Source organism: Triturus cristatus, chromosome 1_1 (assembly GCF_964204655.1).
Source record: "Triturus cristatus chromosome 1_1, aTriCri1.1, whole genome shotgun sequence".
Lineage (NCBI taxonomy): Eukaryota > Metazoa > Chordata > Amphibia > Caudata > Salamandridae > Triturus > Triturus cristatus.
This window is the reverse complement of record NC_140579.1, coordinates 1,152,088,282-1,152,112,794: the sequence shown is the minus strand read 5'-3', so window position 1 is coordinate 1,152,112,794 and position 24,513 is coordinate 1,152,088,282. Positions and strand designations below refer to the sequence as shown.

At 43.6% G+C, this 24,513-nt stretch overlaps 1 protein-coding gene across 3 annotated transcripts in view; it reads right to left on the bottom strand.

Annotated features, from left to right (window-relative positions):
* The window catches only part of LOC146871765 (guanine nucleotide-binding protein G(t) subunit alpha-2), a 253,477-nt gene that overhangs the window by 145,315 nt on the left and 83,649 nt on the right, over positions 1–24,513 (bottom strand). For all 3 annotated transcript variants that reach the window (XM_085651288.1, XM_085651289.1, XM_085651286.1), the window contains exon 3: positions 6,810–6,951. In XM_085651288.1, coding sequence (XP_085507414.1) covers positions 6,810–6,951 — 142 coding nt within the window. The remainder of the gene's footprint in view (positions 1–6,809; positions 6,952–24,513) is intronic.

Genomic DNA, 24,513 nt, shown 5'->3' with positions numbered 1-24,513 from the left:
TTGACCATTTGTTTGTAAAAGCATTGACCGGGAGGGTCCCTATTCTAAGCTGGATATACAGCTTCCTAGCCATAAGGGGCTGTATATCGTCCAGAAAGGACTCAAAAAGATACTCAGTTTTTATGTTAAGAAAGTCAGCCGTTATTTGCCCAAGATTTGGTGTTTCCCTGCAGATCAGTTAATTTGAGCGATCTATATGCACAAACAAGTTGAAGTCTAGATGTTATCGGGGACACTTCCTCGGGATTACTCCACAGGTTTGACATGCCTATTCCAGCACACGCTTCTTTGATGTACTTGAACCATGGCAGTTTTCCAGCCCCCAGAAGTCCCAAGACCCCCTTGAGTTCTTTTTGATAAAATGTTAGTTCAGGGGTCGGCCACAGTCTGCGCCAGAAGGTCAATGGTCTTAGTCCGATCTCCTCTGCAATGGGTTTGATTCCTAGGTCCAGGCGCAGGGGGATGAGGGGAGTGCTAGGCGGTAAGCCCAAGAGCTTTCTCATAAATTGGTTCTCTATTTTGGCCAATCCTCCAGAGCAGTGGTGACCTCATAGTTCCGCCCCGTACATTACAGCACTCCTTACTTGAGCTTTGTATATTTCTGCTACCGGGCCAGGTGGTTTGTATGGGGAGTTCCTAAAGGTTTTAGTGATTCCCCCCACCATCTGCGGTAGCCACAAGCCTACCTTGTCCAGTTGTGGGCTCCATTCAAACGTTTCGGACAGCGTGACACCAAGATATTCGAAAACAGTCACCCTCTCTAGCAGGGTGCCATTTAAGGAGATGTTTTGGCCGGGTTGAAGACCATAAATTTGGTTTTCGTTGTGTTAATCTCCAACCCTTTGTTTTTGCAAAATAGAGAAAAGCTGTCCAGGATCCTTTGAATGCCCATAGGGGACTTAGACAACAGCAAAGTGTCGTCCGCAAACATCATTGCTGGCACCCTGCCTTGTGCCAGCTTCGGGGCATCATTGCCCGCTACTTCATTTAGTTGGGCCAACAGGGCGTTGATAAAAAGGCAAAACAGGGTGGGGGCCAGCACACACCTCTGTCTCACTCCTCTATCAACTGGGAAACGGGGGGTTGTTAATTCACATTTAGGCATCTGAGTGCTTCAAACATTATCAAGCACAGAAGGAGTGCGGCATCTGAGCGGCTGAAATAAACACCTGAGTGCCACCCTCGGAGGAACTAGGAAGTTAAGGATGATCTATATTCAGGGACAGGAGGAAAACACTGAAATGTGAGGGCAAGACACAGCCTCAAGGCACCGCCCTCACATCGGATGCACTGGTGGCAGTGCTGGAAAAGGGTAAACTTACACTGGGATCACCTACATTGGGGGCCCATAGGTGGAAGCAGAAAGGGGTGGAACCATGAGGACTGGATCTGATACTGAACTTAGACATTTACTTGATAAAAGCTCTGTTCCAAATAAATTAGCATCAACTCAATTGTTGAAAAAAGACTGCATTTTAAAATATCTTGGAGGTTAAGGTACCTGCTGCAAAGATTTGTGTTTAGCCAACAATTTCCACGGTATAATAACAATTAGTTAATCTCGGTGGCTAATGCACTTGCTGTAGAAATCTGTGTGCTCTCTGGCCAAAGGTTTGACTCATCGTAAAATAACCTAGATGGTTAATGTGCCTGTCGCAAAACAATACCGGCAACTTGCAGGCCACAGACATCTATTTTATGTAGACAGTTCAGTGGGTGACTGCTTTTGCAGCAGTGGCCATTGAATTATCAGCAGGTCACATTTTATAATCCTTCCAACATAGTTTAGCCTGTTATGAACCAGCATCACGGATCAAGCTAACTTCAAGGCATAAGTATAGATCCTTTCAGTTTTTTCCTCACTGCTTTGTAATTCCAAGGTTGCTAAGAAAGGTTCCTTTGAGTAGCTACGAAGATTTACTATTAAGTGCTACATAAGTGATTATTGGTGAAATTATTCATAGAACACATATATCTGACTTTTTTGCAGTCCATTATATCTCCCACAAACAAAGCTTTCAAAACCCAAGCACTTGTGAAGTGACAAGCAGTGCGCCTCAGATTTCTCTGTAGCCTTCGCATCAAAGTGCTAGCTAGACTCCCAGGCAGGATTAGACTCAAACTAAAGGAGTGGTTATGGTTCTTTAAGTGAGGCATTTATGTAGGGCCACATCTGGTATTGAAAGTAAGAGTCACCACCCCCTCACCTCAAAGCAGACAAAGTGCAGGCAACGCTGAATGTGCCCCAGTGTCTGCAAACTGTACTCTGACTCAGCGTCGGATTGGTAACGCGGGCACTCGGGCAATGCCCGAGGGGCCGGTGCCGAGTTCCAACTGTGGGCTGCTTTTTTGAGCAGTCTGGGGGGCCGATTTGGGCGGTGTCACTGTTGTTCGGATACAGCCAGCGGCCAAGTGGGTGACTGAGTGGCCTTTCAGGAGGCAGATGGGCGCTCATTAGCTCACGTTTAGTAACAGGCAGAGGTGTCACTTTCTTTCTCTCGCAGGGCCGGCCCATTAATGTATACATACCTAGAGGGGCAGGGGGCCTGGGAAGACTTGGCCTCACTTGTTATCAGTCACCAGTGTAAACTATTCAGTGCATTTTATTTTTATCCCCCCCCTCCTTTTTAATAAAATTTCGATGAAGCAGTGTTTTGAGGAAAGGCAATATGCAAATGTGGGCCATTGTTTTTTAGCGTGCCCGGGACGATTTTGAATCCCAATCCAACCCTGGTCCGAGTCAGCACATTTCAGGGGGTTTGACAAGGATCCCAAATCTAGATCAAAAATGGTTCCTGGATCTATGATCTCATCATTTTATGTGCTGAGTTGAGGAAAGTCATGGAGAAAAATAGCTGTACCGCTTTTTACCCTTCGTAGACGTTCTTTATAATGTGGGGTTGCCTCCCTTTCAGTGGGTGCAATGAGATGTGCAAGGAACGCAAAGCTCTGGCACGAATGAGGATATCTGATATTTTACATTTGTGTCAATAAAAGGACTACAGACAAACTTACTTAAGGGGTTCAGTAGGAAAATACTGCTATGAAATCGACACAACATATTTTCTTTCTGTTGAAGTGTTAGCTTGATTAGTTTCCTACTGACACCAGTAGATGTCAGCAGAAACTGCAGGTTTACTAGTCTGCATGTCTCCACCATTTGGAATCGAATTTACTGGTGTTGAAAGTTTCAGTTTGCCTGGTGGAGACCCCTCAATATTTTTAGGTCGAGCCTGGGCAGCGCATGCGCTGCTCTGCGATGCATGCTGTACTCAGGTATGGACTTGGAGCTCCGCCCATCTTTTCAATTGACTCCTGTTAATGTCTTTTCTAAATGGTTGCTTCTGAATCATTAATTGATTTGTTAATCCCTCCTTAGTAGCGCCTTGTCTGCATTTGTAACCTCCCATAAGGACCTTTTAGTTGTATGGTTGCACAGTGTGATTATTTAGTCTGTGAGAACTATTTTGTTTCATTATTTTGTCCTACTCCAGACACGACGTGCTTTCCTGCAACGGCCACGTGTCTTGTTTCTTTATTTTTCCAGTTCGGTCCGCATTCAATAGAGCGGACCCGAGCCTTTCTTTATTTATTAAATGCATTTTTTTTTAGCTCTTCATGCAGCGCTTTCACTTTAATATCCTCCAGACACTTGTCTTTACATGAGCCGCGTCCCAAAAAATGGGCATGGCCGGCATCAAAATGAAAGCGCGGGATGGGGCCCTTTCCCCCCAAAAAATATTTGTTTGTCAACTTCACCCCAAAAATATTTGTTTGTCAACTTGACAAACAAATGCTTTTTTTGGGTAAAAGAGCCCCATGCCGCGCTTTCACTTTAATGTCGGCCACGCCAATTTCTGTAGATGCGGCTCGTCTAAGGAAAGGGGCGTGGCCAACATTAAAGTGAAAGCGCCGCATGGCCGCTTTGACAAACAAGCATTTGCAATGCAATAGGCCTCGCATTTACAAGAGTTTCGTAAATGCGAGACCTACTGCATTGCAAATGCTTGTTTAAGTTCGCAACAAAGACGGTGTCTTAGTTTTCACTTAAATCCGTAAACTGCAAAATCTTATGAGCCAGTTATGACAAACTGACTGTATCAAAACAATAAGACACTCATACATTCTTGTGATTGTAATTCTTTTATTTCTCTTGGTTTTATGAGAACAACTTGTGCAATAGAAACAAACAAATCAGTTATTAAAATGCAACAGTTTCTTTCTCAGTAAAACCTATTTTTGCTTCTTTTTTTTTTTTAAATAGACTTCAGCCCATATTGTTTGCAATAGTGTGACACTGGCTCAAACAGCATAGACAATCAACTGTCATGTTTAAAAATTATTTTCTACTGTGTTGACCCTCACACAGTGCTACAGCGGCTCTCTGGTGCAGACCCGCCTAAAGGTTACAGGTTTTGTGGCAATACCAGATCTAAACAAGCATTTGCAATACCATAGGTCTTGCATTTCTGAGAGTTTGAACTACTCCCCTTTCTTTAAAAAAGCTGTGTCTAACAAAATGTGCTTTTTTTGGTAAAAGCCCCCATGGCACGGTTTCACTTTAATAGCGGCCGCACACTTTTCCTTAGACATGGCTCTTCTAAAGAAAGGTGCTCGGCCTTCATGCATGTGAAAGTGCGGCATGGAGGCTTTGACAATAAAAACATATTTGGAATGCCATAGGTTTTAAGCTATTGACATTTACAATTCCAATAGCTCAAACTCTTGTAAATGCGAGACCTATGGCATTGGAAACAAGTCCCGCCATTGTCCAGCCTGCTTTCAAAGTGAAAGCGTGCATGGTGCGCTGAATGTAAGGAAAGCATGTCGTGCCTGCAGTACGGCACAACCCATTAAAGAAAATAGTGCTTACAGACGAATTAAAACATACCGTGTCGCAACAGAAGTAAAAGGGCCAGTCGCCATGGAAGGTTTCAAATGAAGACAAGGCGGTACTAAGGAGGGACTAACAAGGCGATTAAGGATTCAGAAGCCAGCATTTACCAAGGACACGGACACAAGCCAATGAAAAATATGGGCGAAGAGTGGGCGGGGCTTCAAATCCCTAACGCAATACAGCATGGCTTGCAGAGCAGCGCATGTGCTGCCCAGGCTCGACCTAAAAAGTAGCTTGATCTAACCCTTAGCGCCAGATCCTGAGGTCAACTAAAACTAGATGCATCATGCAAAGGTTTAAACGGTATATCACCTAATTTTACCCTGTGTAATTTGATACTGCACACTTGTTTGCCCTCCACGCAATGGTGAATTACACTTCCTCACACCGCCCTCGGCTACGTTGAGGACAGTAAATCTGGGCCTTCGTGGTTAAGTAAGACTAGTTAAAACTATTGTGTTTCAGCTTGGTGAATGTAAAAGTTTTCAGCTGACACCAAATTTTTACATTTCATCTAAGTTCTGCTCTAACGTTCTACATGGAACACATTCTGAAAAATTGAAAGCTTACGAGTATAATGGAGTACACAACGCATGTATCTCTGCCTCCACACAGAGATGTTTTAAGGCATGAGCAAAGTGAGCTCTGGCCCAGGGCTCCAGCCTTTTAGGGAGGCCCCTGATAGAGGCAGCTCTATTCTGCAGAGAAGCTTGCCCTGATGACCTTGAATAATTCTTTAACAGATTGTTTTAAATACTGTTCTCTTAAAATGTATTTTTAATGTGGGTGTTGTGTGAGAGTCTATTGGGGACATTTTTGAATAGAAATATTGTGTTCACGTTTCATGCAACAGCCAAAAAAAAGGTTTCTTTACAGAAAAACAGGACCTTACATATGAGAAACGGGAGGGTGTCACAGAGATTACCTGCAATAATATTATTGAGCAGCTGCTTGGTAACAATATTTAAATGAAACTAATTACACAGTTAGAATTTGGAGTAGTGTGCCTGTGCACTGTCAGTAACCTGGCCTAAGAGGGCATGAAAGAGCTCAATTTGGGTCATAAATTCAAAGCTGTACGAACAGGGGCCCCCAAATCCTTAAGATGCCCCTGCCTCCACAGTGGCCTTTGCTGGGGCTTGGACGCCGAATGCAGGTATAAAGAGGCAACCTTGAGTCAAGTTTTACAAATAAAACACAGTTTGACAGTGTCTGCAAGTTCATCAGAGAAAGAGTAACCCAGATAGGCCCTTAGGAGTATGGTGGGCACTACAGAAGTGATACCTGAGCTTTTCAACTCTTAGATCATCAAGAGGGATGCGTCAAAGAGCTGAGAGGTCTACAGGCTGGTGCCCGGGGTGGAAACCTCACCCTTGGTCATGACGGACACTTCTTCCAGTCCTGAGCTTTTGTGCGGCAACCTTATAAATTATGGGTATGTTTGCTTTGCTTCTAATGACCTAATTCTACCAACACACTTGAAAGCAAGTAGATGAAAAATCCAGGCTTAGAAACAGTATCCATGATGACAAAGATGCTACTGTCTTCAATATTCTGGCATGCCCCAGAAAGACCCCCGCCCCTTCCGAATACCAGGTAACTTCAGAGACCACAGATATAAGCTCAAGTGGACCTCTGAGCAAACCACCCTTGACAACACCGGGAAGGCTTTCTAGGGGTAGCAGAAGTTTGTGAAACCCTTATCATAATCCAGATGTGAAATTCTGACAATTTCTCAAAAGTCCTTTTGAAAATTGTCAGCATTCTTCCACTTTCCCCAGTGACGCAATATTTTTCAACACCAAGTTTCGACAGAGAGGTACAGACCAAAGCCATGTCCACAGGCTGAGAAGAGGGGGTTAGAGCTTGGCCTTGACAGAGAGGAATTTGAAAATGAAGGAGTGGTACAGACCGCTCTCTGGTTGCTTCCAAAGTCGATGCCCAGGGTGGTCATAGCTCGGATGATGGACAGGATGGACTGCAGCACATTTCCGTAGATGATTGTCTTGAACTCCATGCACTCCTGCTCGCTGTAACCATCCTGGTGAATAATCCTAAACAGGAGAAAGACATATCAAGAAATATCAGTAGTATTGCTAGAGTTCGACCTGGAAACAAAAGGTTCACTGGCTACATGTACACCGCAGCGTAGAATGCACGCCCACAAAATTGTGCTTGGGTGGTTCCCAATCAAACAGCTGCTTATCTGCTTATCCAGGCATTAGAGTACTTCCATACACGTTTGACTCCTATGGGTGTTGGCATTATATGTACATCTGTGCTTTCGTGCGTTTACATGTCCAGTTGTGCTTTATAGAGGAGTGAAAGGAAACCTAGGTTTGATTGGAGGATGATGGGTTTACTTCAGATCCTAAACATCTTGTGCAAAGCGTGGACATTTTGTTGCGTTGTGAGCGCTACTGTAAACTTTGGCTTTGTAATGAATGGTGTGTCACTGATACTTATTGTAATAGAGGGTCCTGCTTACTTATTGAATTAGGTGTGAACTTTCATTATGTTGGGTATTCCCTACTATACTTCGACATTGTTGTATTTTAGGTGTGACTCATTGTGTTGGGTGTGCTGTAGTAGAATTTGCTTTGCTTGTACCTTGTAGTATGTAGAAGACTTTGAATTTCTTGCGGTGGGCATGTACTAACTGACTTAGCCTTTTTTTGGCGGGTGTGCTTAAGTAGAATTTGTCTTGCTTGTGGTAAGTATGCTGTAGAGACTTTAACTTGCTTGTGGCGGGTGTGCTCAAATAGATTTTGTCTTGCCTGTGTTAAGTGTACTGTAAAGACTTTGACTTGCTTGTGGTGGGCGTGTACTAATTGACTTTGTCTTACTTGTGGTAAGTGTGCTCTGGTAGACCTTGACTTTTTTGTGTTGGACGCAATGTAGTAGCTATTGTCTTGCTTAAGTCAGGTGTGCTCTAGTCATGCATGCCTAGGCTGTCCTCTAATGGACTATGACTGTAATGCTGTGGAGTGTTATATTATAGACAGTGTTGACTCTAATTGAGCAATTCTTTGAAAGACTTAAACGTTTGTCAGTTGGAAGTTTTCAGATGGAATGCGGTTTTCCATTTATTTGAAATGGCCATGGATCTCCTTGATGATGGGTGTTATTTTTAAGAATTTTTTATTACATCCTGTTTGTGATCCACTCAGCCGAGTGAACATCTAAAACCTGTTTCCTATGAGAAACCACCCATGAGTTTACGTGGTTTACAGGAGGTTGTTACATTTATGGTCCTGCTAGTAAATTATAGAAATACATAGATGGTCTATCAGTGTGTTACAGTGTGATAAAATAGTTTTTTTTATCACACTGTAAAAATAACCAACAGACAGGTTGATCCTGGATTAGAAACATAAGCCTTGAAGCTGAGTCCTGGGAGTAACCAGTTCAGGGACTCTGCAGTGGAAAATAGATCACCGTCTGGTAACTTGTTATTGTTTATATATGTCTAGGCGCGGCAGCATCCCTTCCTCCAGCCCCTGGGACTCCTGGAATCCCTGTCATGGCATCTTTTTTTGCACAGGCCAAGGTAGCTGGAGAAAAGATCCTGATGGGAGTTCCACTGCTGCCAAGAGAGAACGCGGGGAGGAAGACACCTTGGTCTGCCCCTGCCATGCAGTGTGGTAAATAATTTAATTACCGGAACTTAATTTGATGCGGAAAATCTATAATAATAGCTCAGTAAAATAAGAGGCAGAATCCGTGGTATTAGAGGTTCGGAACGGGCTTTATTCCAAAATCAATTCGAATTGATGGACTCCATATTCCATCGCCACGAAGGTTCAGGAAGTGAAGGACCAACTTTATTGACAAGTAATCATTTTTATACAATAGGCATTACAGTGAAACAGATGCAGGAGGCGTAACAGTTGATAACAAAGATAAGAACATACATGCGTAACTATAATGGGTGTAACTGGGCGTAACTTAAAGAACGTCATCAGGTATGATGTCACAATAGGGTGGTTCCATGAAAGAATTTCGCAATGTCAGCAGAAATACTTGGCAGAGATGCGCGCGCAGCAGCATGACGTGTGATTGACGTGCGACTAGGGGGTGAAGGGGACTTGACATTTAGCTCTACATGTGGAGACAGAAGTCTGGGGTTATGTCAACCTAATCCCAAATCATATCTAACATCCTATGTTTAAAGAACTGTGTTATCCAAAAAGAAAGGTCTCTTAGGATAGAATCTTATTCTATACTGACTATACTGACTGTTAGTGCGTGTACAAGCGTCTAAGTGTCTACACTGATGCGAGGGCAGAAATCTTCCATAGTAACAGGGTTATGAATTACTTGCATAAAGACAGAGAAGCCGGGCCTTTTGCTCGGTAGCTGGAAGAATGTTTACTTAAACTACTAGACAGGAATGCATTGGGTAGAGGAGCGGAGCAGAGCAGATAATCTTGAAGGTGAAATACAGTTTTTGGCAAGCAGACAGATCGAGTCAGGCACCATTAGCCGCGCAGGGAGTAGGACAAAGTTCATGGGTACAGATGCGAGCTCAGACTGGAGCTTTCAGAGGCAGAAGGCAGAAAAGGTTTAATGGCAGAATCAGGGCCTACTCGCCTGGACTGTAAAATGGGATAAATGAACCATATAAAGCCGGTGGCCTTTCATACTTAGGAATAGAATATCCGGCCCATTTATGGCGGATCTGAAAGAGGACATGTTGGCGGTGGACGCACATGTGTTTGCGTCTTCATAACTGGAACTGGAGGAAACATACATGTATTTGTGATTTATACATGAAACCGTTGGGGTCCAAGATAGGGGACATAACTGGTCATAAAAATCCACATTTCCACATTCCCTCCTTGTCCCCTACTTGCCCTTAAGAGATATCAATCTTCATCAATCCGTTGATCTGTTCATATAGCATCATTTGTTCTTCTTTCTTCTTCCGGGATGAATGAAATCTTGGTGGTGGAATACACGATGTGGCACACAGACCACAAATCGCTGGTCCACATTGTAGGCATAAGCAGCAACTGAATAGTATGAGAAAGCCAATACCTAGGAAGGATAGGACCCTCCATCCAAAGGTAGATAATACACTCCAAAACCAACCGGACCAAGTCCAGGTGCCTGGATTCTGGTGTATCTGGCTTACAATCTTATGAAGGCGAGTTATGGCTTTATATACAGATGGCGAATTTTCTGGTATGAAAATGCAACAACTTGATCCGATGACCCTACAAGCTCCGCCCCTATCGGCCAGAATGACGTCAAGGACAAGACGATTTTGAAGCACAACAATCCGCATAGCAGACTGCTCTTCTGTTAAATTGCCTAAGGCGGAAATAGTTTCGTTTACTACTGCTTCAAGGGTTCTGGTTAATCTACGTATCAGTTTACTATTAGTGACTGTACCTATATAGGGAAAGAGACCTTTATTGAAATCTGTGTATTTTTCCCATGCTGTTTCAGTGTAGTCGACTATTGGGAGATCTCTCCGTTCTCTATTGTGTACTAAATGAGTATTTCTATGATAATCAGGAGGAGCTAGGAAAACAGGTGGCAAAAGGAATCCGATGTAACAGGTACCATCCCAATCTAGAGGCAGACGTATATATGCAGTCTGACCACATACAAAGTAGGAATGGCGAGAAGCTCTAAATGTAGATTTGCCTTGATCACTGAATTCTATTACAGTGGTGCATTTACTATGGCCCATGTGTATGGAGCCATTCTTTCTTATACACAATTCACCTTTAACTGGAAATACTGACATAGCGGGCAAAATTGGTGCAGCTTCGGATTCGACATTCAGGATCATGAGATTAAGCGTGAAATTACCTAATCCATATACTTCATTTTCTAGATCAGTTCCTGTTCTTTTGGGAAGTCCCTCCTTGTTAGGGTAACAGACTTTAAGCAAGACTAAGTTCAGGTTTCCCCATACCCAGTTGTCTTGATAAACTGCGGAATTCGAATCTAGGGAATTAATTAAACTAAACCATGCTCCACAGGAGCCATTGTGTGTGAACGGATATGGAAAGAGAGGCAGAATTCCCTTATAGTTCTGATAGGGAGGGAGTCGGCCACATATCCAACAATTTGTAGCATTGCTAGCCTGATGGGAATGATGTAACATACTAATAAAAGTGTTATTGCGCAGCGCAAATCTATATGACAACTCATGCGGGGGAAATTCACTAAAAGAATGTTCAGCAGTAACATTGTAAACATGTTTAGAAATAGGATAATATATGTGCAATAATATACTTGCAGCGATTATTAAAAGACATAAGAAAAACAGAATTAATAACGTCACTGTGCAATGACTACGCAGGGATTTACAGTACGCATGTTTTTTCAACTGGATTTGATTGTTTCTTTCTCTATTCCGGTCCAGAGGATACATGTCAGAGACAAATTCAACCGATTCACCTTGGAGAGGACTTAAACAATCAAATTGTCTGACTTATTGGACCTCAATTTTAGTCTATATAGTTCTGAGTTAGTTTGTTCAACCAAGGGGAGCTTTGAGTCTGTCTTTGAGGAAATACAGGGTTTAGTCTCTATATCGGATGGTAATCCATGAAATTTCTTGATATGACTTGAATGTATCCAGCCTTTTCGACCTTCGATCTTCACGGCTGTCCTCGTGGTTAACAGTACGAGTTGAGGCGATTTCCACCTAGGATCCAGCTGAGACTTCCGGTCAAAGTTCCTCACTAACACCAGGTCCCCGGGAATTACGTCATGGGGTTTCACCTCGGTGTTGTCGGGAAAGGCTGCAGCTACCTGTGAACGACAAGATTGTAGTGCAGACATCAAGGAAGCTAGGTAATCTGTCAGCATATTACAGTTTACATCAGTTATTTTGCGTGGTATAGGCGTCCCCCACATATTTGGTGGTCTACCGAAGATCACCTCATAAGGGGATAGCCCTGTTCGAGAGTGCGCTACCATTCTCATGTAAAAGAGTGCAACTGGTAAGGCTACTACCCAGTCGACACCTTTCTCTCTACATATTTTGGACAATCTAATTTTCAGAGTTTGATTATGTCGTTCCACGAGACCTGCTGCCTCGGGGTGTCGGACACAATGAAACCTCCATTGATATCCTAACAAAAGTGAAACGTGTTTCATTAGTTCGGATGAGAACGGCTGGCCGTTATCTGAGTAGACAGCACGTGGTAAACCGTACCGTGGGAAGAATTCTCGAACTAACTGTTTGGCAGTAGTCGGAGCAGTGTAATCTGAAACCGGGTATGCCTCTGTCCAACGGGAAAGAGCACAAACAACTACAAGAACATATTTGAATCCTCGACATCGTTCCATCTGGATATAATCCATCTGGAGGACTTCAAAAGGGTGATCAGGAGGCTGAAATCCACCCTGTTCTACGGGAATGCTTTTACCTGGGTTAAACTGACAGCAGATCATACAGGTACGGACTTTTTGTTTAGCTGCTGCTCGTAAATGTTTGCTGTACCTCCCGTAGCACCACCTGGGGTGCTGGATGTGAAAGGATTCGTTGAACGTGATATAGCAACCATAGATGTGGGTACAGCTGTAGAAACAGATGTGCTTGCCGGAACTTGTGTCGGAGTTTGTTGTTGCGGAGGTACAGACGGAGGAGGGTCTTGGCGTTGAACCCCCTCGGCAGGCGGTCTATGTGGTGCAGCATTAGCATACTCGGGAGCTGCGTCGTCTAAATAAGAGGAAAGAAAAACATCTTCTGCGGTTCTGGGATGCCCTTTGGGATGTACTTTTATCGGGAACAATGGGGGTGGCAAGTCTTTTGGTATCTCCGGAGTAGCCTTAGGTAACCCTTCGGCCAGAAGAGGATACATACCATTCATAAGGGCATTTCGTTGTCTGTCTACTTGTTCTGATTTTACTCGAGTACCTTCTTCAATTAATAGATTTTCTCGAACTTTATTTGAATTCTCCTTACTCTTCTCTTCCTGTCTACGTGCTTTTTCTGTACGTCTATACGATTCTTTACGCCATAATTCAATGGCATCTTTCTGTGATTGTCTAGCTTTCTTTTTCCATAATTCTTCCTCTACTTTCACGATGCAATCTGCATCCCAGGTCCCAGCTGCGGGCCACCTCTGACTTTCTGGTAATTCCTTGGTGTAGTCTACCCATAAATCAAGAAATAATATGGCGTCTAGGCCATGTTTATGATACATGAAGTACCCTGGAGTGTCCCTAGGAGGAATGGGAACAGCTTCTTCGAGTACCCCTTTTCTAGTTTTGATCTGTCTTAATTTCGAAAAGAGCGGCATTTTTGAGAACTGATCTGATCTGATACCTAATTCTGAACACGTTTTAATACAACAAAACACAATAATGAACAGTCATTCACACCACAATATGCAGAACGTATTTAAAACATTTTAACATTTAATGAACAACAATGATGGCCATTTAGGGAACTAGTCACTAAGCATAATACTCGGCACTAACTAGGTAATTCTGGATTATATACTAGACATACTTGATATACTGCTAAACAGTACAGATACACTGCTGAAACAGTGCAGACCGGATTTGTGTACCCAAACCCGTCTTGACCGGCACAACCTATGTGCACGTCAGAACGCCTCCCCGACAATGGTACTCACCGGGTAGCTCGGAACGGAAGGCCTCGGAACTGAACTGAACTGGACTCGGACCGGACTGGACTCGACTCGATACTTCGGAACTGGTGGGCCTCTGTATACCTCGGATCTTGCTCTCTCAGCTAGGCTCTGGTCGGGATACTTCGCACTTCTCACCGCCTCGTCTGGGTGTTGATCGCAGCCTCAGTTACCCCCGCTCGGCAGGAGGGAGATACAGGAAATCCTGTGGGTACGCGTTGTTGTCCGTCCAGCTGTGACAGGAGACCGGGCCTGCAACGCACCTCCGGCGCGTGAGATGAGAAAGTGTCCCTATTCGGGCGCCATATATGTGGTAAATAATTTAATTACCGGAACTTAATTTGATGCGGAAAATCTATAATAATAGCTCAGTAAAATAAGAGGCAGAATCCGTGGTATTAGAGGTTCGGAACGGGCTTTATTCCAAAATCAATTCGAATTGATGGACTCCATATTCCATCGCCACGAAGGTTCAGGAAGTGAAGGACCAACTTTATTGACAAGTTATCATTTTTATACAATAGGCATTACAGTGAAACAGATGCAGGAGGCGTAACAGTTGATAACAAAGATAAGAACATACATGCGTAACTATAATGGGTGTAACTGGGCGTAACTTAAAGAACGTCATCAGGTATGATGTCACAATAGGGTGGTTCCATGAAAGAATTTCGCAATGTCAGCAGAAATACTTGGCAGAGATGCGCGCGCAGCAGCATGACGTGTGATTGACGTGCGACTAGGGGGTGAAGGGGACTTGACATTTAGCTCTACATGTGGAGACAGAAGTCTGGGGTTATGTCAACCTAATCCCAAATCATATCTAACATCCTATGTTTAAAGAACTGTGTTATCCAAAAAGAAAGGTCTCTTAGGATAGAATCTTATTCTATACTGACTATACTGACTGTTAGTGCGTGTACAAGCGTCTAAGTGTCTACACTGATGCGAGGGCAGAAATCTTCCATAGTAACAGGGTTATGAATTACTTGCATAAAGACAGAGAAGCCGGGCCTTTTGCTCGGTAGCTGGAAGAATGTTTACTTAAACTACTAGACAGGAATGCATTGGGTAGAGGAGCGGAGCAGAGCAGATAATCTTGAAGGTGAAATACAGTTTTTGGCAAGCAGACAGATCGAGTCAGGCACCATTAGCCGCGCAGGGAGTAGGACAAAGTTCATGGGTACAGATGCGAGCTCAGACTGGAGCTTTCAGAGGCAGAAGGCAGAAAAGGTTTAATGGCAGAATCAGGGCCTACTCGCCTGGACTGTAAAATGGGATAAATGAACCATATAAAGCCGGTGGCCTTTCATACTTAGGAATAGAATATCCGGCCCATTTATGGCGGATCTGAAAGAGGACATGTTGGCGGTGGACGCACATGTGTTTGCGTCTTCATAACTGGAACTGGAGGAAACATACATGTATTTGTGATTTATACATGAAACCGTTGGGGTCCAAGATAGGGGACATAACTGGTCATAAAAATCCACATTTCTAATAGATTGTAGATATGACCCGGTGCCCGGAAAAGGGGACGAAATGCTGCTGGCATCATTACGTATCCGACGAGCTGCAATATATTTAGGGAGGCTACCAGGAATGACTACACATTTAGAAAATATATATCACTTTGTCCAGTCAGGACGAGATTCTGAAAGTATTAATAGAGCCTTGGAGTACCAGAAAGTGGAGATACAGGGGGAACTGTTACGTTTCCTCATAAATTGTGTGATTAGAAATCAAGACCGACCAGGGGTAAATCCGGAAGAAATGCAAATTCTTACCACATGGAGTCGGAATATATCAGAGGGGAGACATGATAAACGATCATGTATAGTAGCTATGTGCCGCAAGATCCGTAAAGAAGTAGAACGAATACACGAAGAAAGATTAGCAGTAGACGAACCTGAACAAACCGAGGAGGAGGAAGAATTAGAACTACCCACGGGACAGTTAGAAACAATGGCCTATGTAGGTAGAGGAAGATCTTGTAATAATACTAGAGGCTTTACTGATCCGATACGTCCGATACGTCCAGATAATAACAGAAATTTCCAAACCCCTATAATAAATATAAGGTCCCCCGAACATTCGTTCCAAGCTGCTGACAAATTACTCCGAGAACGAAGGGGTTATCATATACTCGATTCTATGGACGAACAAGAATTAGCCAGGTCAGCCGTTCACTGGGTTGACAGTCCCGGAAAATACAGTGATGATACATTAGCACACACGTTTTTGAACCTCACCCCAGATGAACAGCGTTTAGCTGGTATCTATATGATTCAACAACTCCTTATATTATATAAAAGCCAACACTCCGATCCTGGCCCCTTACCTGATATATTGACTGAATTACTCACGAATAAATGGAGAGGTTCAGGTACTGAGTTAATTAGAGAAATACTAGAATCCAGAAAGCAGTACATTCTTTTTGTATGCCCCGAACATGTTTCACTGCCCATCAAGAAAAGAACGACGTATTATATGGACAGACAGAATCCCTTACGCGAAGTGCACCCGATAAAAGGTGATGACAATCAGTTTAAACGTGTGTTTGTATACACACCCATATCTAAAATAGAACTATTAGAAATGAAGAAAGTGGTACCCAGTCATGACAAAGACCCAGCGGGTTTCCACCGTGAAATTAAAGACATGTTGCTCATGGGAGAGTATACCTATCCCGACATTATGACAATATTGAAGGTATTAATGCCTGCGGGCATTTACGAAAAACTCAAGGAAAAGGATTGGGAGGTGGGAGACCAGAAGATAGATTGGACAGCATTAGAAAACGAAGAAAAAGCTCGAGGTCCTGGTTCAGGGCTTGGGGAAAAGACCAAAACATTACCAGGTTTACTAGTACAGGTACTGCCACGTTTATTAACTACGAAAAAGGAAGACTGGGGTGCAATCTCAGCCTGTAAACAAAAGCACGACGAGGACACTAGTGATTTCTATGCCCGATTCGAAAAATGTTTTGGTATAAATAGTGGAATAAAAGCAAGTAGCGAATCGTATCCACATCTGTTTGTGACAAAATTAGTTGAAAATTCCTTGCCCCAAGTTAAGAATAGAGTATTGAAATTCGAGAGTACCTGGCAAGGTAACACTCCGTCACAAATGTTACAAATGCTACAGTACCATCACAATAGAATTAGAGAGGAACAAGAACATGAACAAAGACGCATGAAAGACACGAAAATGAAAATGCTAGTTTCCCAGACAGTTCCAGCTGACGGTCATAAAAAGGGTATGACACAGTCCAGTGTTTCAGCAGGTCCTGTAAAAGGGACATGCAATTATTGTAAACAGCCAGGCCATTATGTACACGATTGTCCAGTTTTAAAACATAATATCGCCACAGGTAATACAAAAGAAAGACCACGGCCACTTAGACAGGATCAGAACCAACAAGGAGCTCCGCAGCATGCACAGGCCATGCCAGCTCCGCAACAGTCTATGTCAGCTCCACCACCGCAGCCTATTGCTGCCACACAAACAACGACACGACAGATGTACCAGACCGCACAGTATGACTATCCTGATTATCAACGATACTCATGAAACAGCCTAGAGAGGGAAGTTGACTTACCCCTTATCGAGGTCCCTGTAGATCAAGAAGGACCTTATGTACACAGTGAACTATTAGGCCAAGATAGAAAATTTTTACTTGATACAGGGGCAAGCCGAACAACCATAAAACGTAGTGAAGTTCCAGGGGCACCTCTCTCAGGCTCACAGAATATTTCCCTTGGCTTTTCAGGAAAACCTATCGTTAACGAAGTATCACAGCCTCTTCCCCTTACGATTGGTCCCTTGACACGAACTACAGATTTATTGCTTACTAAATCATGTCCAGAAAACCTGTTAGGTATAAAAACTTTGAAAGCTCTAGGAGCTATAATATGTTGTTCTCCGGAAGGAGTAAGATTGTTTCTACGTGATTTCAAAGGGCACTATGTGTCCCGAGACATGGATCACCGACTGCAGACTTTACCCACACATTTATGGGCGCAAGGCCCTACAGATGTTGGTTGCATGAACATTACACCATATCGAGTCACACTAAAGGCAGGAGTGGTACTACCACGAATGCGACAATACAAGTTACCCCCAGATGCTGTAGTGGCTTTACTGCAAATCATTGACAAGCTTATTACCCAAGGAGTGGTTGTGGAAACCGACTCCAATGTATGTAATTCACCGATAATTCCGATTCTTAAACTAACTGATCCGAAAGCCCCGCCAGTATATCGATTGGTTATTGATCTGCGCGAATTAAATAAATGTATTGTACCACAATACCCCGTAGTCCCAGACATTTCTTCATTACTGACTGCCATTGATTCCGAAGCAACATTCTTTACTGTAATTGATCTCAAGAATGCTTTTTTTCAGCGTCCCAATAGATCCGGAAAGCCAATACTTGTTCGGATTTAGTTTAAATGGACGAAGCTTTAAATTCACACGCGCACCTCAAGGATTCACAGAAAGCCCCAGCATCTATAGTCAAGCACTGAAACGAGAACTTGACAGTATACACATGCCAGTCAACACTGCCCTGCTTCAATATGTCGATGATCTGCTGATCACCGCTAGAAGCGAACCTGAATGTGAAAAAGCCTCACTGACGGTTTTACAATTCTTGGCCGAAAAGGGGCACAAGGTGTCCCCTTCTAAGCTGCAATTCTGTGTCCAGCGAGTTGTTTACCTTGGTCACTCGCTGTCCAAGGAGGGAAGGCAGCTTACACCCGATCGCATCCAGTTAATTGCTAACATGCCAATACCCAAGACACAAAAGGAGGTGCGGGCTTTTATAGGCCTCACTTCATATTGTAGGCAGTGGATCCCTCAGTATGCATTTCTAGCAAAACCACTCATTCAGTTGACAACCCAGGAGGCAGCCACATCGACTGTCCTCCCTTGGACTCAGGAACATACACAAGCTTTTGAAAGCCTGAAGAAAGCTCTATGTCAAGCACCTGTCTTAGCAACACCATGTTACAATAAACATTTTACACTCTTTGTTACAGAACGCGAAGGTACTGCTTTGTCAGTACTCACACAGGAACAAGCAGGATCACACAAACCATGTGCTTATTTTTCCAGTACATTAGATCCCGTAGCTCAGGCTCTGCCTGCGTGCCTGAAATCAGTGGCAGCGACAGCTTTAGCAATCAGACAAAGCGATGCCATAGTGTTAGGACATCAATTGACAGTACAAGTACCACACGCAGTAGAGGTTCTCTTGAACCGCACACAAACACAACACTTGACTATAGCGAGACTCACCGGTTACGAATTGACATTGTTTCAGCCACACATAGAAATCAGACGTTGTAGTACATTAAATCCTGCCACACTGTTACCAGTAAACGGAACAGACCCATTAGCACATGATTGTATAGAAGTTATTACTATCACGACGAAACCCAGACAAGACTTGACAGACGTCCCATTGTCAGACCCAGACCTGACGTTGTATGTAGATGGTTCATGTATGAGAACAAGTACAGGAGAGCTAGTGGCCGCGTATGCAGTCACAACAGACACTGAAGTCATTGAAACAAATCGTATTAATACCTTATCAGCTCAAGCAGCAGAGCTCATCGCTCTGACACAAGCCTGTATTCAAGCTACGAATAAGAAAGTCAACATATACACTGATTCACGTTATGCATTCGGAGTTGTACATGACTTCGGCGTGCTGTGGCGAGAGAGAGGTTATTTAACTTCTCACGGTGCCCACATTCAGCACGGACCCCTCATTCATGCCTTATTAGATGCAATACATCTACCCGCTGCAATATCAATTATGAAATGTAAAGCTCATACGAAAGTTACTGATATCATTTCCCAAGGCAATGATCTAGCTGACAGAATAGCTAAACAGACTGCTCAAACCCACACATCTGACATGACAAAGACAATAGTTCTGACACCAACACATTGCATGATGGTTAAGGATCCCGCTCTTGACGTAATTGACATACAGACACATGCTACACCAGACGAAATAAAGAAATGGACTGAATTAGGAGGGATCCAAACGGATCAAGGATGGATGACGAAGGAAAAATCTGTATGGTTTCTTCCCGACTCAATGGTCCAAGTTATCATTAATACAATACATAGTCCAGCGCACCTAGGAGAAAAAGCTATGCTAGACAGCATTCAGCACCACTGGATGATCACCTTATCCTCTCCAAAGGTTGTAGTGGGAAAAGCTTAGCTTTTAGAAAGAGGCATAGCCGCCTCTAGCTCTAAAGAGCAAGAATCTGCGCATACAGATACCCCTTCCTGATGCCGTGTCGTGGTCCTGGTGAGAAGTGTATGGAAGCCACTTTCCTGCTGGCTTCAAAGGCTTGTGCAGGGTGTGGGTCTGATGGGTCTGTTTTGGAAAGTTAAGCACCGGGCCTAGCAGTATGTTCCCTACCATTGCTCCCCCTCATAAACCCTCACAATGGTGGATGAACAGAATGCTCCTGTGGTGCTGTCTAACTATCTACGGAGCAGACACCAATGATGCTGCTTCCCAGGTCCTATGGCAAGGGAGTGATGCTCAAATCAGGATTCGTAGGTAGAATTGTGACAGGGATATGTGTAACAGGAAGGAGATTTTCAGATGCACACATAAGGACAAGTGAGCCGCTACATTGTCTATCATTTTGGGTGTGCATTGCCCCTTTCTGATATGGATACAGTTGCTTAAAGGAGTCCAAACTAAAAATGTTTATTAAAGAAACATTACTTGAGCAACTGGTTTGTAAAATAGTGAGGCGTTGAGATGTTGGTGGGGTTGTCTCCTGTAGACTTCCTGAGTCAAGCAGAGCCAGTTTTCAATATTCTGGTGTCCTTTCTAACCAGCATATCCTCATTGAGCATTTCCAGACTCTTCGCTGTTTTCAAGGGAATGGTAGAAGAAGAATCATTTGGTGGTACATATGAGCACCAAAGAGAGGTGTCTGGCCTCTTGAGGTATGGATGGTGCTGCTTTCCTAATGCTAGTATGGTGCATCCTGGTGAATTAGTCAGACAGTGGCTTAGCTGGAGTGCCAAGCACCCAAATGCATTCAGGTAAAATGGACCTCCAGCCCTCTTATTGGCAGTGAAAGACAGCCAATGTTTGAATGCATTGTGACCCTCATCCTCTTGATCCCTGTGAAACTACACCTGCCGCACTAATGATAACTAAGCCCCTGTGGTCAAATGTTTTATTGGTCTTTCGTTTAGGGTTGATGTCTCAAACAACTCAGACAACTGTCCAGTAATTTATACAGGTCCTTCCACAAGTTCATAATGACATTAAATGATGGTAGAGAGCCCTATAATGGTTTGAGGGCTCCTACTAGACTTTAGCTAAAGCTGCTGCTGTTGGAAGTCTGGGGAGGGAAAGAGAGATAGCTACCTCTGTGACAGCCTCACCCGCTATCCATGGGGTAGTGTTGACCTGTCAGCTGGTTAAGTCTGTGCTGGAATCCATTATAAGGGCATATCAGGGTGAAGAGTAGACCGATAAAAGATGCATATTGACAGTTCATATTTTCGGCAACATCTGCTAAGAGTCCCTTCTGCCAAGCATGCATCTGGACAGGTTCTTCTCCGGTTCATCTCAGCGCCTGTCATGTCATGAAAGTGCATCTATCTTGGTGTTAATCATATCTGGTTTGTTTGTAACAAAAAAATCAAAGCTATAAAACAACAGCCCCAAGCCCCTATCCTCAGAATTACCTTTGATTTACGACACAGGTTTTGTAGACTCTGGACCCAGAGGTAATGGAAGTCTATCCACAGAACTATTGTCTTAACCATGCATCGACTCGATCATGTGGGACTGTCTTTAATGATCATGGTGGTTACAAAACTGCATGAACACAAGAATCTGGCAGCACACTGTCTTGTATGTGTGGCATGTCCAACTACAGGCCTTTCTACAGGGCCTTCTTCCCCTCCACAGTCACAAGGTAACTTCCTTCTGGCAGCCCAAACAGAGGCCCTCCTCTGCTATGGCAGAGGAGCATCGCCCCACTTGCCAGCATCCCCCAAAAATAAAAATAAAACGATAATAAACCATTGTTTATTATCGTATTATATTTGCTCTCGGAGCTGAAGCTTGAGGGCGGGGCCAGGGTGATGACAGGCTGGCGGAGGAGTGGTTACACTGCTATTCAGTGCACATGACGGTCTGGCCGGCCATCTCCGGCTGACCGAACCGCCATGCACACTGAAGCCACAGGCTCCCAGTCTAACTGGTATCACAATTCATCAGCGCTTAGGCCAATCCTGACCGTGCTTTCAGCAGCATGAAAGCAGAATCAGAATTGGCCCCAGTGGAATCTGGAAGCCTGTGCCTGCAGTGGAGAGGAGCGCGATGCGGCAATACGGCAATACGGCAGGCAAGTGGTTTTTAATCTTTTCCATTTGTTTTGTCTTCCTTCTGTCCGTCCCTCCCCCAACCCCTCAACAAGGCAACTCTATCAACACACCGGCTGCTACTGAGCCAAGATCTCCTAGAGAATAGTCATGATAGCAGTGTCACTGCTACTTGGCCAAAGCCCAAAATGAGGAAATTGACTCTACTACCAAGAAGAGGAACCAGCAGACTGTGGTACGAGAACACCGGAAGCTGCAAAAATATCTACTCATGTCCTTGATACACTTCTTCAAACCGTCTGTTCCTTATGGGTTCGAGAGTTTGGTGTGAGGTTGGAGTGTGAGTTTGATGGTGTTGGTTGGAAGTACGATTCCAACAAGTGGTGTAAAGCAAAATGATGGGGTCTTGTCGCCAAATGTGCTGAGTGACTTCTGAAACTCTTCTAGCTCCACAGATATTCTCAGACCTGAAGCTAATTGTGGGCCCCTGATGTGCAGGGTCACCTCCTCCGCAGCATAGGAGATGCAGTGGCCTGAGCTACGCCCCTGATTGCAATTTTGCGCCATGTCATAAGAATACCATGAACCTTATATATCAAACATTTTTCCATTGCAAAACTTGTGTTGTACTAAGTGGCAGGCAATGCAGGGGGAAAAAGCAAAGATTGTGATGCATGAAAATGACATATAATTCACAATGTCAAAATTACCAATTGAAAGTAAAAGTGATGTAAGTGATTTGAAAGGAAATAAATGTATCTTTGGTTTGCAATTGCTTCAGTAGCTGTAAAGCATTGAAAATGTTACCAACTGCCCATTTCATTTGGTAACCACTTGCAGTGAGGATGCTGTACCAGTGCAAGTGGCAGCTGCACTGGTACAGCATCCTCACTGCAAGTGGTCTGCTGTGTGCATTTTAATTGGCCTGGATTTCTCTAAATGCTTGAGGACTGTGGATTGATCTAGCATGCGAAGAATTCACCAGGTCGGATTGCAGAAGGTGTGCAAAGATAGGGCTTTATGACATCCTGTCCAAGGCTACATTTTGCTTTATGTGCTTACCTCTGTTTTCATTTGCCATTATAATGCTTTTGGTAGTTGTGGGTCTTGCTTTTCTTCCTTTGAACCAATTGGACTAACAAATACAAAAAACACAAGCTCTAGCATAACAGCCCCGGAATGGAAACAGGAGTCCTGTCATCATGTACAGTATCCATTTTAGGACATCCTCATTCCTCACTCTTTATCCCTAGTTCTCACTCCTATTTTGCATCCATCCTAACTACTTCTCATCCATTATCCCTACTTCTCATCCCTCATCCCCCCTTCTCATTCTTACTTCTGATCCATAAAAAATATTTCTCATCCATCATCACTACTTCTCTTCCACAATCCCTACTTCCCATCCTTGCTTCTCATCCATCATCCCTCCTTCTCATCCATTGTCCTTATTTCTCATTCATCATCCCTACATCTCTTCCATTATCCCTACTGCTAATCCCTTCTTCTCATCCATCATCCCTACTTGTCTTCCATTAGACCTATTTCTCATCCATAATCCCTACTTCTCATCCATCGTCCCTATCTCTCATCCCTGCTTCTCATTCCTACTTTTCATTCATCATCCCTCCTTCTCATCCATCGTCCTTATTTCTCATTCATCATCCCTACATCTCTTCCATTATCCCTACTTCTCATCCCTTCTTCTCATCCATCATCCCTACATCCCTTCCATTAGACCTACTTCTCATCCATAATCCCTACTTCTCATCCATCATCCCTACCTCTCATCCCTGCTTCTCATTCCTACTTTTCATTCATCATCCCTTCTTCTCATTCATAATCTCTACGTCTCACCAATCTTCCTTACTTCTCATCCCTGCTTCTCATCCCTACTTCTCTTCCATCATCCCTATTTTGCATCCCTATTTCTCATCCATCACCCTTACTTCTCAACTGTCACCCTTCTCATCCATCTTCCATACTTCTCATCCCTACTCCTCATCCATCATCTATCATCCCTACTTCTCATTCCCCATCCCTCAGTCATACCAATACATACATCCCTTCACACTGATTGGTTGACAACAGCCAATCAGAGTTAAGGGAGAGGGCTGAATTTGAAAGGTCTAAATACTGAAAAAAATGATTCTCATTGCACATTCTGGTTGAGGACAGAGGAGAGTTAATACACCTGGTGTTTGCTTTCAGTCAATCCAAGGCTGTACAGCATTTTGTGTTATTTAAGTAAGTTCTTTTCTGTTTACCCAGGCCTCTGCAGAAAACTCTGATGGTTTGGGGAAGACAAGGCCATAAATCAACACTTAGAGAGAGGGCTATACAGTTCACAAAACCTTTTTGGATTCAGTTGTGTATGTAACAATACTGTCCAGGCCTTGCTCTTCCTGGTTTCCTAAATAACTGAAACCCAGCATATGAAATCTGCCATTTTCAAGGAAAATAGCACAGCTCTCAGAGCTAAAGGCAGCCTCAGACTAAAACATTTTCTACGTTTCAAATACAACTGAAAACCAGAATATGTTTCTGTTGAAGTGTATACCTCTGTCTCAAAGTGTTGATTAATTGCTGCACCAGGACCCTTGTTATTCT